This window comes from Macrobrachium rosenbergii, chromosome 31 (assembly GCF_040412425.1).
Source record: "Macrobrachium rosenbergii isolate ZJJX-2024 chromosome 31, ASM4041242v1, whole genome shotgun sequence".
Lineage (NCBI taxonomy): Eukaryota > Metazoa > Arthropoda > Malacostraca > Decapoda > Palaemonidae > Macrobrachium > Macrobrachium rosenbergii.
Genome location: NC_089771.1, coordinates 27,689,948 through 27,707,549, shown reverse-complemented (window position 1 = coordinate 27,707,549; position 17,602 = coordinate 27,689,948). Strand labels below are relative to the sequence as shown.

The 17,602-nt window shown below is 40.2% G+C and overlaps 2 protein-coding genes across 5 annotated transcripts in view; one reads left to right on the top strand and one right to left on the bottom strand.

The window, feature by feature from the left end:
- Nucleotides 1–823: 823 nt before the first annotated feature.
- LOC136855462 (caspase-1-B-like) overlaps nt 824–17,602 on the bottom strand; it is a 282,737-nt gene continuing 265,958 nt past the window's right edge. The window contains exons 1-5 of one of the 4 annotated variants that reach the window (XM_067132526.1): nt 8,177–8,308; nt 6,569–6,662; nt 5,766–6,065; nt 4,386–4,589; nt 824–2,682 (exon numbers count right to left, since the gene is read on the bottom strand). In XM_067132526.1, the coding sequence (XP_066988627.1) occupies nt 1,927–2,682; nt 4,386–4,589; nt 5,766–6,065; nt 6,569–6,631 (1,323 nt within the window). In that variant the 5' untranslated portion in view covers nt 6,632–6,662; nt 8,177–8,308 and the 3' untranslated portion in view covers nt 824–1,926. Of the gene's footprint in view, nt 2,683–4,385; nt 4,590–5,765; nt 6,066–6,568; nt 6,663–6,944; nt 8,309–17,602 lie in introns of those variants that run through there. The other 3 variants (XM_067132529.1, XM_067132528.1, XM_067132530.1) reach the window with 3 other exon arrangements.
- Nucleotides 8,437–14,210, top strand: LOC136855461 (uncharacterized). Its single transcript, XM_067132525.1, has 2 exons — nt 8,437–8,640; nt 11,989–14,210. Exon 2 carries the CDS (start codon nt 12,008–12,010, stop codon nt 13,559–13,561), a length of 1,554 nt encoding a protein of 517 aa, XP_066988626.1. The 5' UTR covers nt 8,437–8,640; nt 11,989–12,007; the 3' UTR covers nt 13,562–14,210.

Genomic DNA, 17,602 nt, shown 5'->3' with positions numbered 1-17,602 from the left:
TCAACATGAAATGCATACTCGCTGGTGCTTTTAATGCGCCCGTCCATATAATTTCGGACAAACTTGCCATGCCAGTTGCATATGTTCTTTGTTCTTTCGCAAATAAATTTGGGTGTCTCCGCAACATCAGTGACAATGGAGGAGAATTTATTCAGTTAATGATGGGAACTTTTATGTAACTGTTCCAAATAGACCATTAATTTGTCTTATCTATCAACCATACGTTAACAGATAAGTGATATCATAGAAATCACGCAAATTCTCTGATTTCTTGATAATCCCACCCAGCGGGAAGTGGGCTTGACTATTGCAGCTTTAGCTCTGATAATTCAGCATAGTTTGAACATGATCCAGTTTTAGGAACTTACAGTGACTTATGGAATGGAATGGATTTTAAAATCTAGGCCAAAGGCCAAGCGATGGGACCTGTGAGGTCTTTCAGCGCTGAAAGGGAAACTGACAGTACAAAAGGTTTTAAAGGTGTAACAAGAGGAAAACCTCGCAGTTGCACTAAAAAACAACTGTTAGGAGAAGGTGGAGAGTAAGATGGAAAAGAGAATATGAATGGAGGTACAGTAAAGGGAATGAAAGGGTTGTAGCTAGGGGCAGAGGTGGCACTGCAAAGAACCTTAAGTAATGCCTACAGTGCACCACATGAGGCGCACTGACGGTACTACCTCCCTATGGGGTACGGTGATTTAAGCTTGTATGGCTTAAAACAATTCAATGTGTATTCAAGTAATCCAAACATAAGTGTTTAATATAAGAAAGTTATTACCCACAAAAGATAAGGAAAGTGTTGAAGGCTTTTGAAAGGCAAAAGGTTTAAATTCCATCCCATGGGGTTCAAGGTGGAAAACAGAATTTATTAAAAGAGGTTGTCACTGACAGAGCATAAATTATAAACATCCATTGTAGGATCATACGGGATCAAAGAAATACAATAAGATACAGCCTTACTTCAACATATCAGTATACAAACAATTCTAGAATACAGTTCGGTAAAAATGACTGTTGTGTCAAAGGACCTGTTAACCAATTTCCCGAGTATGTACCAACCCAAACGATGATGAAAATGTGTAACCTTTGTAAGACCGAATGTAACTGCAAGCTAATGGATGTTTTAAAACCTCTGAACATCTTCATGAATCTGTGATGTGATAAATCTTTGTAAACTTGACCAATAAGATGCAGACTAATTCTCTGTAAATTAACCATTGAGATGTATACATAAGTTCAACAAGAATTCGACGTACAGGTTGGGGGGCGGGGGGCTGGGTCTTGGGCAGCACCCGAGGATAGGTGGAGTGAAAGGGCAATGCCCAACTTGTGGGGGGTGTGTAGTGATGATAAACTCAAATGTGTTTCCCCTTATCTTTCAAGTGCTCTGTTGTACACAAACATGCCAAATGCATCACAGGTTCCTCTAGTAACTATGTACAACAATTAAGTAATAATAGGACGTAGTTTAACAAAGGTGACACTAATTATGAGCACTTCATCATTTCAGTATCAAAATTTGGGGACAACCTGTAAAAAGAAACCCCCATTACTGTACTGACAACCATAAAACCAATTGGCTGATAAGCAAGCACAAGCCAATGTGGTCTCTTATCAACAAAAGAAAGCTCTCAGCGCCTGCGTTGTGCAGAGACGCGCTTAGTCAACAGTCGGGAAAAATAACAACCGCCCACCAGTTGGAAGATACAGCATGGATAATCAGAGAACATATTCAGAAGCTAAATGTACCGTAGTTCTAAGACAGTCTAAGTAAGAAGTTCGTGCATTAAGGTGAACGATCAAATACAGAAAGCTACAAACGAGAGCGAGTTAACACATTTGTGGTAAAGAACATAAACGGTTTTTGTAAGCTGCTTACAGACTAAACACATACAAATCTTGAAGTGTAATATTAACCTACACTTGTCACCGTCTGCCGGGATTGAAACAGAATTTTTTCCTAAAATTCAGCTCCTTAACTTCCACGGGCTGACCGCACAGCGTCTTATTGTATTCTGCGATGAATTCCCTCAGAAAGTCATCGAGGAACATGTGGCATTTGGTCCTCAACACTTGGGAGAAGGCCCGAATAAACGGCGTTCCCGTGAAGGGATCGTGTGGCTTTCCTTCGAAGCGCCAACTCTTGAAACCTTCCTGCGCCGCGTAGAGGCACATCATGTCTGTGAAGGCGTCTCTTCTGACGACAACGTGGTCTGACTGTGCTCGCTGTCCTAGGTTCAACTGATTGGCCGCGTAGACGCCACGGCAAAACTGGAGGAGAAATATCTTGGGCTTACTTCTCAGGTGAGGGCACCGGTCCGGGACGAAATATGAAAGAAGGTCGTCTGTGGTCATCGCGTTTGAATCCGCAGTGCAAAATGTCTTTTGATTCTCGCCGTGAGATAAGACGACCACGACGACGCAGCTGAAGTCTTTCAGGCGGTCCTGCTGACACAAGTCTGCAAGCTCCTTTTCGGTGTCAGACGCCGACAAATCGCAGCGGAGCTCTGTGACGTAATCCATTTCGTGAAAGACCTCTTGAAGGAGAGCGACATCAGCCTCCGTGCCTTTTCTCTCCATTTCGGGGTTGCCTTCGAACTTGTAATTCAATATCAAAACGAGACCTCGAGGGCTTGTGTCATTTGCATAGACCCTTTCCGAAGGTGGTATGGAGCAATCTTCCTGTGAGGAAGAAACAAACGGGCGCGTGACAGCCACTATCTACGAATTACTTTGAGGTGCTTCGGTGCTTTCTAAGACAAAAGAAACTTTACAGAAATTCATCTTTGATTCTGATTCATAATTGTAGCCTTTGAGTTTAAAAAACTGTTCATTTGTAACTTATCTTATTCATGAGAGGTCTGACAGAACAGCCAACTCCATGCTCTTACCAAGCCCCATCCTGAAAGTGCAAAAAGGGAAGAGTGGGAGAAAAAAAAAATAGTTGGGCTTAATCGTATCAGTAGTGACAGACATATCTTCCAAGAAGGGACGTTAGAGGACTGAAAAAAAAAAGAATGACTTGGCGGTAGATTTACAGAGCCATCAAACCGTTGCTTGGCCACCTGCTAGACATCACAAAAAAAAAAAAAATGACTTACGGGCTGCTCTATGAGCAAGAGCCCGTGCTGGCATAAGGCCAGCTTAATCATCAACAACAACATGCCAGACATTTCGCCGAGGAAATAAATGTGACTCACTTTCTACAACATTTGACAGTTTTGGCACCAAGAGATTTCATTTCTTGCATTAACATCTAATCAGTTAAAGGTTCTTTTTATTCCACTTTAGTTATTCCACTTCAACTATAAACTTGAATGTTTTTCGGGGCTGTACATTAGCAAAGCTATGAAGGTTATTTTATTTTAATATTGCAACTGGAGTTTCCTAACGGCGTTATTCGATAAGACTAGGCTGTTCTATAACCTTCATTGCTCTGGACCAGATACTTGCATAGTAAGACTAGATTTCAGTGCAACTCTTAATCACCCATAACTTGAGACTTTACTTCCCGAGTTAAGAACGCAGAGTATTACTAAACGAGCTTGATGGCACGCGCTACGCTGCACTGGAACCCGGCGCTGCCCGTCATATCTTCCCTAACCTTCTGATCCCCTACCTACCCCGTCCCACCCGGGCCGGACAAACAGGTTTGCAAGAGGAGGGTGGAGGTGTCATTTCTCCCCTACCCTCCCCATCCCCTACCTACTCCACCCCCACCTGGGGCGGACAAACAAGAAAGATCCACTCGGATTTTATTATTACAGATTCTTCATAAATATTTTTAAAGAAAAATAATGTGATTCCTGTGATACCATATGCTATTCGACATAGCTTAACCGAGACATTTTAATCCTTGCCACTGGACAGTTAACTGGAAATTTCACTAAGATGCCTTTCAATTAGGAAAAACTGAATCAATACAAGAAAAAGAATCATGGTCTATTAAAAGGTGTTTGAACAAACAGACTAACGTGCTTGAAGGCAACATGCATTGTGGAGCACTAAACTTGCAAGCAAGGTTGGGTTTGGTTTATGACCTGTTGCGCCGAGTCTTCTCTCCTCCCTCCCAACTTTTTTTTAGATAATGTTCTCCTTTAAATCATCCCGTTGACTGGCTCTATTCTGTCAAAAATACTACGCAGAGAGAGAGAGAGAGAGAGAGAGAGAGAGAGAGAGAGAGAGAGAGAGAGAGAGAGAGAGAGAGAGAGAGAGCAAACTTTTTTGAAAATATTCTCCATCCAATCATACAGTCAACTGGCTCTATTCTATCAAGAATAAGAAGCAGAGAGAGAGAGAGAGAGAGAGAGAGAGAGAGAGAGAGAGAGAGAGAGAGAGAGAGAGAGAGAGAGAGAGAGAGAGAGAGAGTGGAGGGGGACGATTACCTTCGATGTCTGCATGTGTAAGCGCTTTATCACGTTGAATTTGTTCGCAAACTTCGCCAGGTCCTCGACGAATTTCGAATCTTCCGCTGGCAGAGAGGAATTCAGGGCAGCTAAGGAGTCCACGACGTCCCAGTGCTTCTTCTCCGCTGCTAATCTAATGGCACTTTTGCCCCGGCTCGTGGTCGCCTCCAAGTTGAGCTGACACTGGGGGAAAATAAACATATTCGATCATTCTGTATGAAGCTGTAAACTACAGTAGAGTTACCTGAGGAAATCAACTCAATTTCCAAAAACCCTGTTGTGCATTCTATTTGAAGCTGCAAACTACAGTACGGTTAGATGAAGAAATCAATTCAGTTTTCAAAAACTTTGTTTTGCATTCTATTTGAAGCTGCAAACTACAGTATGGTTAGATGAAGAAATCAAATAAATTTTTTCAAAAACCGGTCTTATGCTAGAAACTGCAAAAATAAATGTTTTCCATAATGATGAGATATTTCATAAATGTATCTTATGTTATAAAGAGCCAAAGGGAATATTTTCTGTAAGTGTCGTGGAAAAAATTATTTATTCTTCAGATTTATTAACATCCAAGAGACCACGCCTAATTAGCTGAGTTTTCTAAGCACACATGGCCGTCCTCAAAAGATTTAGCAAAGCAACAATTACATCGTAGGTTAAGGGGTAAAAACACCGTTCCCAGGTGGTAAGTAGCAGCCTAGATTAGGTTAGGTTAGGTTATACTTTATTCTTACAACCAGCAAGTCGAGGCTCCACCTCACCCGGAAGGACGAGGCGTCCAGAGTTCAGATACGTTTGGGAGGGATAGGTTAGGATGCATCCCCGAACGACTATTGTCATTTTTCCTATTTTTGTCCTTGTCTTTGTGATTTTTGTCCTTCCAGAAATTAAAAGTGTATTTTCAAGGTTCCTCTTCCTGCAATATTTGTTTGTTTTACCACTGTCAATGGGGCTATGCACTTGCTTTTGATTTTCCCCATCTAAAAGTCCTCCGATACAGGATAGCATAAGCATAAAACCGAGTGATTCCCACAACAAGACTGATTAAAAGCCACAGATTATGAGTCGAGTGGTTGAAAACATTTTCGGTTCATTTAAACGGCGCCAAATGACTTCGTCACACCATTAAGGAAAAACTGGGGAAACTGAGACAGGCAGGGCAAGTCAAGCCGAGCCCAGCCACTGCAAGGAAATAGTGGCTGGATGTGGTAACTATTGAGGCACTGCATCTAAAGCAAGTAACAGTGAAAATTTTAAGTATGCTTATCCTTAATAAGCTAGTGAAAGAAAATGATAAAATACAGAGATGAAGCTATTCAACAGAACCTGCGAATGAAGTGTCAACGCTCAAAAACCCACCTCAGCAGCTGAAGAAGAAGAAGAAGGAGACTCCAGAAGGGCCAAAACGATGCCGTGCAAGCCCTTGTAAGCCGCGATGCAAAAGGGCGTCAGTCCACTCAGAGTCCCTACTCTGTGCTTGGTGTTGAAGTGGAGTTGAGGGTTCTTCAGGAGCATCTGTACAAGGTCCAGCTGGTTGTAGATACAGGCTGCTGACAACAGAGTGTGGCCAGCCGTGGTTGCTGCGTTCACGTTGCCCTCAGAGCTCAGCCATTCCTCAATCGTCGTGAGGTTTCCCTGTTGGACGTGCTGCAAAAATTCCTGTGAATGGGTGTTATGATGTTACTTACTACTGCAGTATAAGCGTATATAAGTGAACACGCGCAGTGTATGTACGTTTGCATGGTGCTACACATTTCAGGAAGACGAAAATCACTCTTTCGAAAATTACTATTTCAGACTAAATTAGTTTTGGCCAGTCTTCATGGGATGGGCACATAAATGATAAAATTTGTATTCAGCTGTTGTTATTTTCTTGTTGTTGTAATATCTACTTTGTCACTGCCTGAAGATGCGTACTCGCTGAAAACAGGAAAGTGTTAAGAACTGATAATTTTCATAAACCTGTGTTTAGCATTTGATATAAATATTAATGATGTATTACTACAATAAAATACTGTAAATCCAGTTTCATTTTAATGTGACTTTTTGACAACTAACAAAGTGTGTGTGTGTGAGAGAGAGAGAGAGAGAGAGAGAGAGAGAGAGAGAGAGAGAGAGAGAGAGAGAGAGAGAGAGAGAGAGAGAGAGTACGAAAACCTTACATCTGGCAGAGTTCCACAGACAAGCTCAGGGCAGGAGCAAGCAGGAGATTCAATCGTGGCCATGTCAACTTCCAGCGTGGCAACACTGCTTCCCCTGAAATAATAATAATAATAATAATAATAATAATAATAATAATAATAATAATAATAATAATAATAACAACAAACATTCAAAGATGTGTTATGATCCATCTTCTATGAATGTTTCATGTTTAAAAATCAAATTCTGATTTGCTGATGCCTCATTTAGTCAGCGTTTTAGATGGCTCCATGATAATAGGAAAAACGGTAACCTAATCACGCAAGAAACATTTCCTCTTCTTGCTACTGGGAGGTTATATGAATTGTGGGAAAATGATACTGAAGATTTGCCTACAATTTTCTCCATGTCTCCTTCAGCCCTGAGTAACTGGCTCTATTCTGTCCCATGGTAAATGAGCTGCTCCTCCTTGGATGTAGTCACTCTCCAACAGAGAAACAAGTGCCTATCACTATAACTTTCCCGTCAGTATACCGATGGTAGCACAAACCATAATTAGATCCAGGTTAGGTTAGGTCTTCTTTTACCCCTGATACAGCTTTCTTAACTAATACACATATTTCAGCAAAAGGGAATGTAATATAGGCTTTAGGCCTAAGGCCAAGCGCTGGCAGTGAGAAAGTTTGAAAGATATCAAAGGAGGAAAACCTCGCAATTGCACAATGAAACATTTGTTAGAGAGGGTGGAAAGTCAGATGGAAGAAAGAGAATATGAACGAAGGTACAGTAAAAGGAATTTAAGATGTTGCTGCTAGGGGCCGAAGGGACGCTGCGAAGGACCTTAGATAATGCCTACAGTGCACCATGTTAAGGTGCACTGACGGCACTACACCCACCCTACAAGGCCTGCAAAAGGGTATCGCCAATTCATGTGCGTTTAAATGTAGCTGGTTCATGGCTGTCGACCTACACGCTGAGATGCATATCAATTGAAAATACGAACACTGAGAAATGCCCTTCATTCTGCACACATATAACGCAGAGTACTGCGTATCAATAAAAACATCTGATAGGCTGTATATACAGTCCTTGTAATCGCAGGCAAAAGTAACAATGTGAGGAAATGTCCACAATAATCATTATGACGTATACCGGATACCATGTGCGATAACTTCTGCCTGTTCTACCGTACTTTTTTTTTTTCACTTCAACTCATTGGGTCCCCTACCCGCTGTGAACAGCTGGCTCTATTCTGTTCTGTTCAGTTTTAAAAGGCAGAACTGATCGGAATGGTTTTAAGAACAAGAGCTTTGTAGTTGAAATGAAGCCTTTCCTCCTCAATTTAGGTCTAGAAACCTATATCAGCACAGACGCTTTATCGTGACACTGAAACTGACTAATCTATAAGGGCGTGAGAGGATAAGTTATCACGAGGCATAACGCTTGGAAGTTTTGGATGTCTCCCTCTCCGAATGTTATTACTTGCTCCTTTTCGTTCAAGAGTACAAATCATATTTTCAACTGTATCGCAAAGTTTAACGTTGGAAAGTGTAATTGTGAAAGCTTTCCTGATGAAAAACTTTTTCCTTCTGGTTCAAAAATATGTTTTAACTGGACACATCAATCACCTGGTAAAAAAAAAATCCACCGATTAACAGCGTTTCTAGCTCACGTCACTCCACCGGCAGAATATCAAGTTCACTGGCAACTTCGTAGTCGACTCATTTAGTCAGTGGCTGGCTCTGTCAAAAGTGCTCAGGCCAGACTGTGGTGGGAGGAGCTAATGAGGAACGAAACGTTTTGTGGACATCAACAACTCAGTCTCAGCCAATAGCAGACGAGCTTTATCGGAAATTCTTCTTCGTACAGTGAATTCGACTGGTACTCGACAAGATCCGACTGCAGGCCAAAAGCCGGTAACTACAGTAGTTCCCAAGTATTCACCAACCGTACGAGTCGTACATACCCGGGTTTCGTCAGTACCCCGAGCTCAAAGGTCCGTGCCCCAAGTGTTATACAAGAGTGCCATATTACACAGTGAATTCTCTCAAGTTACCTGAACTCGCCTGAGGCGTTGACATCTGACGACAAGGTAAGGCGATTAATGTTGGTAATAAATCTATTTATCTATATGCATACATAAATATATGCGATGCAAAAACCTCAGTAGCAAGATATATATAATTATAATATATATATATATATATATATATATATATATATATATATATATATATATATATATATATATATATACACACACACACACACACACACACACACACACATATATATATATATATATATATATATATATATATATATCTCCTCCTTTCTCTCTCTCTTTTGAATAATATCATGCAACCTTAGTATTCAGTCCACGTATGGGAAATTGCATGTATTAGCTTGAGAGATGTCTGTTAATATATCAAAGTCAGGAAATGCTTCTATTATCTAGACGCTGATGAAAAAAGCAATTCCTGAGTAAGGGTTTATAATGAAGAGCGTGTTACAAAGTGCGCACTTCACTATACAGATGGTTGAAAATAGAGATAAGAAGCTATTCAGTTGTGTTCAGTTCTCGGAAGTGACTGATAAGATTACACGACTTCGCCTGGAGTGTTTTAAACACTCGGAATTCTCCCTAAGCGACGGCGTGACGTCAACTACGATTACGTCACTAGTCGAGGTTGCAGCGTAACGTTTTGACTTGGCCTCCCCGAGTCTACCCACGGGCCCTAAGCCTTCCTGATCCCCCCCCAACACCCGTCGCCCTATATTCAGCGGCCTTGGAAAAACCCCTACGGATCTTGGCTCTTTGTGTTTTCCTAAATTGGTGGCAGCTGCACTCACTGAAATCCCCGCTCTGTCGTAACGATGAGGGCAACGAAGTTAACAAACAACGATGATGATAAACCTGTAGCTATAGTAAAAGCTGGACTTAGAAACTGATGCAAACCTTACAGTACAATGAACGACAATTACTCGGGCAAGAGTAATCTGACGGTATACTTATGTACAAAACTTAGGCATTCTGAAAAATTTGCGAAACTTGGGGAATACCGCATATTTTAGCACGAGATCTCAGAATCCGGCCGTTGATATTTGCCTGCATGTGGAACCCTCTCATTTCTTACACGCTCTTATGATTGTGCAGATTATGCAATGAAACATTCCTTGCATGTTACATCATGCTTCTGGCCTTATGCTGTTTTTAAGGTACGTCCAAACTACAGTAAATCACATCATAAACACGTCGGTAACTTACTGCACACACATCACAGACTAGCTGAAACAAGCCAAATACTTTTTGGTAGTTCTACCCAGTGCTCCAAAGGATTATCCAGTGTTTGCCAAAGGGACGTTCCCCACTGACCGTCGCTGACCTGTTGTCAACTTGTTTGTGATATATGTACAACAACGCTGCCAACACACCCTTACAATAATAAATGGGTCTATCCTTATTCCCCAAACTTTTTCTCTATATAATTTTCTATTTGTGTAACCTATCCACTTGAATATGGCTAAGTAAACATGTAAAAAGTAAGTTTACCTAAGTTTAACCAGACCACTGAGCTGATTAACAGCTCTCCTAGGGCTGGCCTGAAGGATTAGATTTATTTTACGTGGCTAAGAACCAATTGGTTACCTGGCAACGGGACGTACAGCTTATTGTGGAATCTGAACCACATTATAACGAGAAATAAATTTCTATCACCAGATATAAATTCCTCTAATTCTTCATTGGCCGGGCGGAGAATCGACCGCGGGGCCACCAGAGTGCTAGCTGAGAACGATACCCACCCATCCAATGAGGAACTAATAATAAACATGTACAAATCTGCGAGTCACAATTACCGTGTTCTCAGCTTCGTAAAATTATACTTTCTTCAATATACTTTCTTCAATCAATCCCTCATTACTAGCCTAAGGTTACCTTTTTTAACTGCTTACCCCTGAGCCCCATACTGACAAATACAACGCTTTTAGCCCCGCTGTCACTCTGCTTGAATCTTCCAAACTCCCTGTCATTCCTCCTACTTAGGTACATTAAGTATACCTTAGTTTTATCAGACCACTGGGCTGATTAACAGCTCTCCCACGGCTGGCCCGAAGGATTAGACTTATTTAACGTGGTTAAGAACCAATTAGTTACTTAGCAACGGGACCTACAGCTTATTGTGGAATCCGAGCCACATTATAGCGAGAAATGAATTTCTATCACCAGAAATAAATACTTCTAACTCTTCATTAGCCGGCCGGAGAGTCGAACTCAGGCCCAGCGAGTGCTATGCCACAACTCTAACGACTCGCCCAACGAAGAGCTACTCAGGTACATTAATCCCAGCTCATTCTTCACCCATCTTCTCATGCTTACTATTCTCATTTGCGTTAACAGCCTGCATAACTATATTCTGATCCTTTCTTTGCATTTAAACTGTCTTGGTTCAACCACATAATAACCACATATGCTTCCACATACTGCTTTTCTCACAATACACCGTCAAAGTCAGCTTCTCCCATCAATGCTGCAATAACACAGGCACTTGCAAACTCACCTCCTGAGACCTGTTTTTTTTCCCAGTTATGTACCTCAAGCAATCAGGCCCATTTCTAAGGAAATTTCTACATTATCATCCTATTTTCAACCTATCACCTTAACGAGGGATTCTCCTTGAGGGAACTGACACGAAAATACGTTGAAGCAGTTTGAAAGCTAAATGAAAGGAAGAGATTTAAAGGGAAAAAGGTTCGCCACCAAAACGGGCTGTAAAGAAACTTTAGCTGAGTTTACAATATGCTGCACTAGGCAGACTGTTAGAACTACCCCTTATGATTATGTTGTGAGATAGGTCCGGACCTGGATCCAAATTTTGTTTTCTAAAGTTTTCCAGCCTAGAAGTAATTTAAATGCCTTTACACCATGACCAAAGATTTAATAACCAACTGCTATAATTACCTCGACTGTCTAAGTCTGATGCATCTTATATACTCTCAACCGGTAAGATTTCAAAGAGATTTTGTGTGTGAAGGTATATATGCCCACAGAGGTTGGTGTTGGCTGAGGCATACAATCTGAGTACTTACTCATTTTAAATCAGCAGTGCATAAATTAGTTGGTTATCCTGAAAAGTGATATTTTTTCAAAGGTGTACTGTACTAGAAGCTCGTCTCAAATGCCAACTCTTTGGAGACAGACTGGAAGGTTATTATTATTTTTATTTACATCTCATCTTTATGAGATTCTTCTGCAGAATTTACTGTTCAAGAATCAGAAAGATTTGCCTCAATTTCTTCAACTTTTTTTCAGATACATTACAAGATTTATCTTAATTGTTTTAGATTTTCAAGAAAATAACGTGTTTTTTTTACGAGATTTCTAACCCGTTAAGGGTACATAGGATCTACTGTTAATAATTTTCAACTTTTCTATTTCCAGACTCACTGAGAAAAAAAGTATGGTAAGGGACACTCCACCTCCAGTTCCAGAATGCACGCTCTCAGAAGAACATCCTGGGATGAAACTCTATGCGTTACAGAAAAAACTTCTTATTTCTTATGAACCCAAAATCAAAATTATAACAATAGGAACTGAAAATGACCTAGACACCAAAACCATCATGCTCCTGGGTGCCACAGGAGCTGGAAAAACCTGCCTCATCAATGCACTGGTCAATCACATTTTGGGGGTCAAATTTGAGGACAACTTCAGATACATACTTAAAGATGAGACGGGCGACTCTGTCAAGAAAATGGCAGAGAGTCAGACAGAGTATGTCGTTGGCTATTTGATCTTTGTACTTCCTAGTTCCAACTGTCAGTGCAACTACCTTATAGTCGACACTCCAGGTTTTAAAGATTCCAGGGGACAGGAGAAAGATGTGGAAGTCACCCACCAACTGAGAACGTTTTTACATGATGTTGACGGAGTGGATGAATTGAACGTAATAGGTTTTGTTGTGAACGGAACCATCGCTAGACTTCAAGACCAATTCAGTGAGATCATTGAGACCTTCTGTGAAATGTTTGGTGAAAACGCAAAGGGCATAATTCGAATTCTGATCACCTTCGCTCATATGAAGAGGCCCCCAGTCCTTGATGTCTTAGAATGCTCGTGCTTAAAAGATTATAAAAAATACCAGTTTGACAACACAGCTCTGAAGGAGTGTAACGAACCTAATGATGAAAACTCACAAGAGGATGTTGACATATATAAGACATACTGGAATAAGACAGCTCGCATCTATGACTCCATTTTCGACGAAGTGGATAATTCGAATGCTGTGAGTCTGACTGTTACAAGGGAAGCCCTAGAAGACATAAAACATCTAAATGAAATCCTTGACAAAATGAAGGCATCTGTGGAGTCCTATCTTGACCTAAAGATTAAGCTCAGAGCTCTAGAAGAACAGCACTCTGCCCATCAAGCTGTAATGGAAGTCAACCAGGACTGGAAGGGGACTGTTCGCGTGAAAATGAGGCAAAGACTCAGACACCTCGACTGGGTTGCACGTTTGAGAATACATGCACACAACTGCGAAACCTGCATCCAAACCTGCAAGTTCCCCTGTGACCATCTATTTAAAAATGAGTGCCCAAAATCAGGGAAAACCTGTGACAAATGTCCGTGTCCGAACGAAAAGCACGTGGAGTCACGCGATGTCATCACCCACTACTTCGAAAAGAAACCTGTCATTCATGAGGACAAAAAAGCTGCATACGAAGATGCCGCGAGCAAGATAGCCTCAGTGCAGCAGGACGTGACAAATTTAACAAACGAAATCCACACCACAAGAACAGCCATCGAAGGAGAAGTTACGGACGTCATTGCCCAGTCAGAGAAAATCAGCTCGGTTTCTTTGCAAAACAGTCGTCCGTCGCCGCTGAAATACATTGAAGCTACTCTTAATCTGGTGCAAGAGGAAAGCCATCAGTCTGATGATCAACTAGGGTATGTTATTCCAATTTTGGATGAACTTAAAGAACATCTTGTACAACACTATAGTCTTTGAAGAGTTCTGACATTTAGATTTTTGCATTTGCTTAAGAACACTGTTGGTCATTTAGTTAAAAAATATACTGAACACTCATTTTAGTAACTAAAAACTAGCCTACATTTGTTATTTTCGAGTAGTTATTTTTCTTCTCAATGTCAACATTTTTGTACTCGGCCATTTAGACATTACGTCTGTCTGTATTAAGGAATCCTGTGTCAAAGAAAATTCTGTAATTTGTTCATTGGTGAAGAAACTAAATACAGCCTGATCATTTGAGCAAGAGTGTTTCTGAACTTGCTTTCTGCTAAGTACAAGATAGGACTAAGGTACAATATCAGATGTAAGAACTTCAACAGTTCTTACTGACGCATCTCCCAACCACTTTTACCAATAAGGTACTCTCCACCTTGCGACAAAGAGAACAGAGATTAAACGTGTGTATCTAATGTTTCTCATCCGCCAATCACGTCAAATATAAATTCTCCCAGAATCACCACTTCTTTTTAAAGTGAAAAATCAAGTGCCATATAAATTCAGCATAAATGATGACTATAAATACATATGGCAGCAAGAGTTGAAAAGGAAAATCTTGAACACAACCCTCTGGGAAGCTTGCTATCTATGATGACTGTTTCCGGCTAATAAATGGAATATATTAAAAGTTTGTTAGTCTATCTTTCACATCCTTCCCCTTTCACACTTCGTGCTTGTGTAGGACTGAACACTCGGGTGGCTGAGTGAGTCTAAGGAGAGAAAAGCGAGAAAAAAGCAGCAAAGAGATGTAAGGGGTGGATCACCAATACTTTGGGATGCCTGGTTCAGTGACAGACTGCCTTACTGGATTGAACCAGTTTATTAAGTCTTCACATTCACTTCTAGAGTTTAGGACTTAGCCTCTTCTGTTTCCATCTCAGTAAACAGCAAGGTTACAAAGCTATTGAAAGCTTAATCTGTGTCTGAATAGATCTCAAGTTTTAGATTTGAATTCATTCCCGTAACCTCCTGTAGCCTATGTATGTGTGTGTATGTGTATGTGTGTGTATGTGTGTGTGTGTGTGTGTATATATATATATATATATATATATATATATATATATGAAGGGAAAGGGCACCATTGTTACAATTAGTTTATTATGCCGGAGTTTCGCGACAATTGCTATCGTCGCATTTTCAAGGCTGCAATGATTAAAAAACCCTCTTACAAAAAGTCACATTAAAACATCGATATATACAAATAAATAAGGCAAATAAAAACAGGGGGAATGGGCAAGAAAGGACGAGAGAAGAAAAACATAAACAAAAGGTTAAGCGATGAACAATTGGACAGAGGTTGTTCTGGTATTTAGTGCTGGGACCGTTCTCTTTGTAATAGTAGAACTGTTCATCGCTTAACCTTTTGTTTATGTTCTTCTTCTCTCGTCCTTTCTTGCCCATTCCCCCTGTTTTTATTTGCCTTATTTATATGTATATATCGATGTTTTAATGTGACTTTTTGTAAGAAGGTTTTGCAGCCTTGAAAATGCGACGATAGCAATTGTCGTGAAACGTCGGCATAATAACCTAATTGTAACAAATGGTGCCGTTTCCCTTCGCCTTCGAGACTGTATCCTGAGTCGAGACTCACCCTATTTGATATATATATATATATATATATATATATATATATATATATATATATATATATATATATATATATATAATGTATGTATACATTTGTTTACATGTAGCTTAGGTATTGTTACCATGCGTGGGAGGTTAAGTGAAGAGTTATGAAAGGCCAGGAAATGCCCTTATTATCTGTACAATGACAAAGAGTAAAGACTGATATGTGTTTCATCTGCTGTAAACATATTTCTACCCTCATTAGTCTGTATACAGACGACAAGGGCTATTTATGCAAGAGTGATGAATATAATAGCTAATCAGTGGGCAGGCATGTGGATCACTGGAAATAATAAAGCAAGTCGGTGCTGTCCAATCAGTGGTTGATGCGGAGGAGGACTGCAGTAAGCAAATCGTTTTTCATATTAAAAATTTGTTAGTTCTTTCCCTACTTTGTTATATGCATCTGAGGTTTGTCTCCACAGTGGTATTTTTGACTTCTGCTAGCTCAGCAAAGAGAACACGCAAAGACGCAAAAGCGCATTTGTCGCGAATTGATATATACTGTCGCCAGAAGGCAGCACTACACAAGAGCAGTATCGAGCCTCTGCACGCAGGCGAGACACAAGAGTCTTTGGTCTTCGACGATGAGTTCATTCATCTCTACTGGAAAGCCATCATAAGCAGCCTTTCAGTTGTATTTCATGTACACATATAATGTCCTGTCTCCATACAGCCTTCTGTATCATTTTTACCAAATATTCTTAAATGTTTCTTAATTCAGTAAGTAATTATTCGCAGTTCTTCAGTGACCTACGATGAATTTAAGATGTCTCGTTAGGGATTCAAATTGTTAATTTTATTATTGCTGGTACTGGGAAAAAGGCGGTTTTATGCGATCATACTTGACGATAGATAAATGAACAAGAACAGATATTAATTTACTTTTGAACTTCGCCCAGAAGCGGAAAAATAATGTTCGTTCTATTGAATCTGATAATGCTGCCCATCCCTCCCCCTCCCCCCTTTCTCAAATCTGTTAGTACGATGTACTTCATTCTCTCTCTCTCCCAAATCTGTTAGTACGATGTACTTCATTCTCTCTCTCACTCTCTCTCTCCAAATCTGTTAATCTCCCAAATCTGTTAGTTCAATGTACTTCATTCTCCTCTCATATACCTCTCTCTCTCTCTCAACTCTGTTCATACGATGCTGTATTCATTCCCTTCTTTTCCCTCTAAACACCCCCACTCTCTTCTCTCTCTCTCTCTCTCTCTCTCTCTCTCTCTCTCTCTCTCTCTCTCTCTGTTCATACGATGCTCTTCCCTCTCAACTGGCTAAATGTCTTTATTCTATCCCGACCATGCAAGTCCGCATTCTGATGTAATATGAGCAGTGAAGACCTCGCCATTTCCTCTTCCCCGAATAAAACGTTCTACTTCCATCCAATTTAATTTTCCCGACACAGATTTTGACCGGAAATAGTTACAGTAAGCTTCCAATAACCAATCCGGGATTCGCAAATCACCCAGCTTTTATCAGATGCCGTGAGATTTGCGTCTGATTATCAAATGTCAAATATCCATCACGAATTTCCATGTTTTCCAAAAAGGCTTTCCGAACCGAGCAGGGTGTGATTTCATTTCAGAGGTGAAGGGAAAAATTGAATATTGGCCGAATTTATATGGAATAGTTACGAGGGAAAGCGAGAGGGAAAAGCTGAGGATATGCTGAAGAGGAGAAGTAAATAAATGATACAATTTAAATAACAATCCTTATATAAAAAAGAAGAGTAAATGGCTGAGCCAGTTTGGAAAAGGCTTCGAGGAAAATACTAAAAGAATATTGGAACCGAAAGCTAATACTGTCGCTCGGAAGAGGAGGAGTCTCCTCAAAAATGGAAACTGCCCTGAGAATTAAAGAAAAAAATAAAGTCTTCTAAAATTCCAAAAAGTTTTGGAGATGTGGACTTCCCAAAACAAATGGAAAATGTTTAAAAAACTCGAAATGTAACACTGAAAAATATACGTAAACTATTTTGAAAATGAGGGATATGATATGAAATCTTTTTGGAAATAAAAATAATTTTATAAGAACACCGACAAATTTCTGAAAACAAAATTTTTCCTGATAAAAGCGTTTTTTTAGCAGGAAAAAAAAACAAATGAATGACCTAAAATTATTTTTAAATGGCGATCGTCTTGACAACAAGGCCTTTAGGGGACGGGGGAAATGTTCTCTAACAGAAAAAAATTAAACAATACAAGAAAACATTCTGGTTCAGTTTTCCATTTCTGACTGAGGATTAAAGGATCAAGGATGCGAAAGTTGGATGGTCACTTATTGCAGGAAATAGGATAAAAAAGGATTTCTGTCCAGGAAAGAAGATTACCTTAAGTTTTCAAGCACGGACACACACACACACACACAGAGAGAGAGAGAGAGAGAGAGAGA

What these genes read in the sequence shown, in the direction of transcription:
- LOC136855461 (XM_067132525.1), top strand. Translation starts at nt 12,008, where the DNA reads ATGGTAAGGGACACTCCACCTCCAGTTCCAGAATGCACGCTCTCAGAA.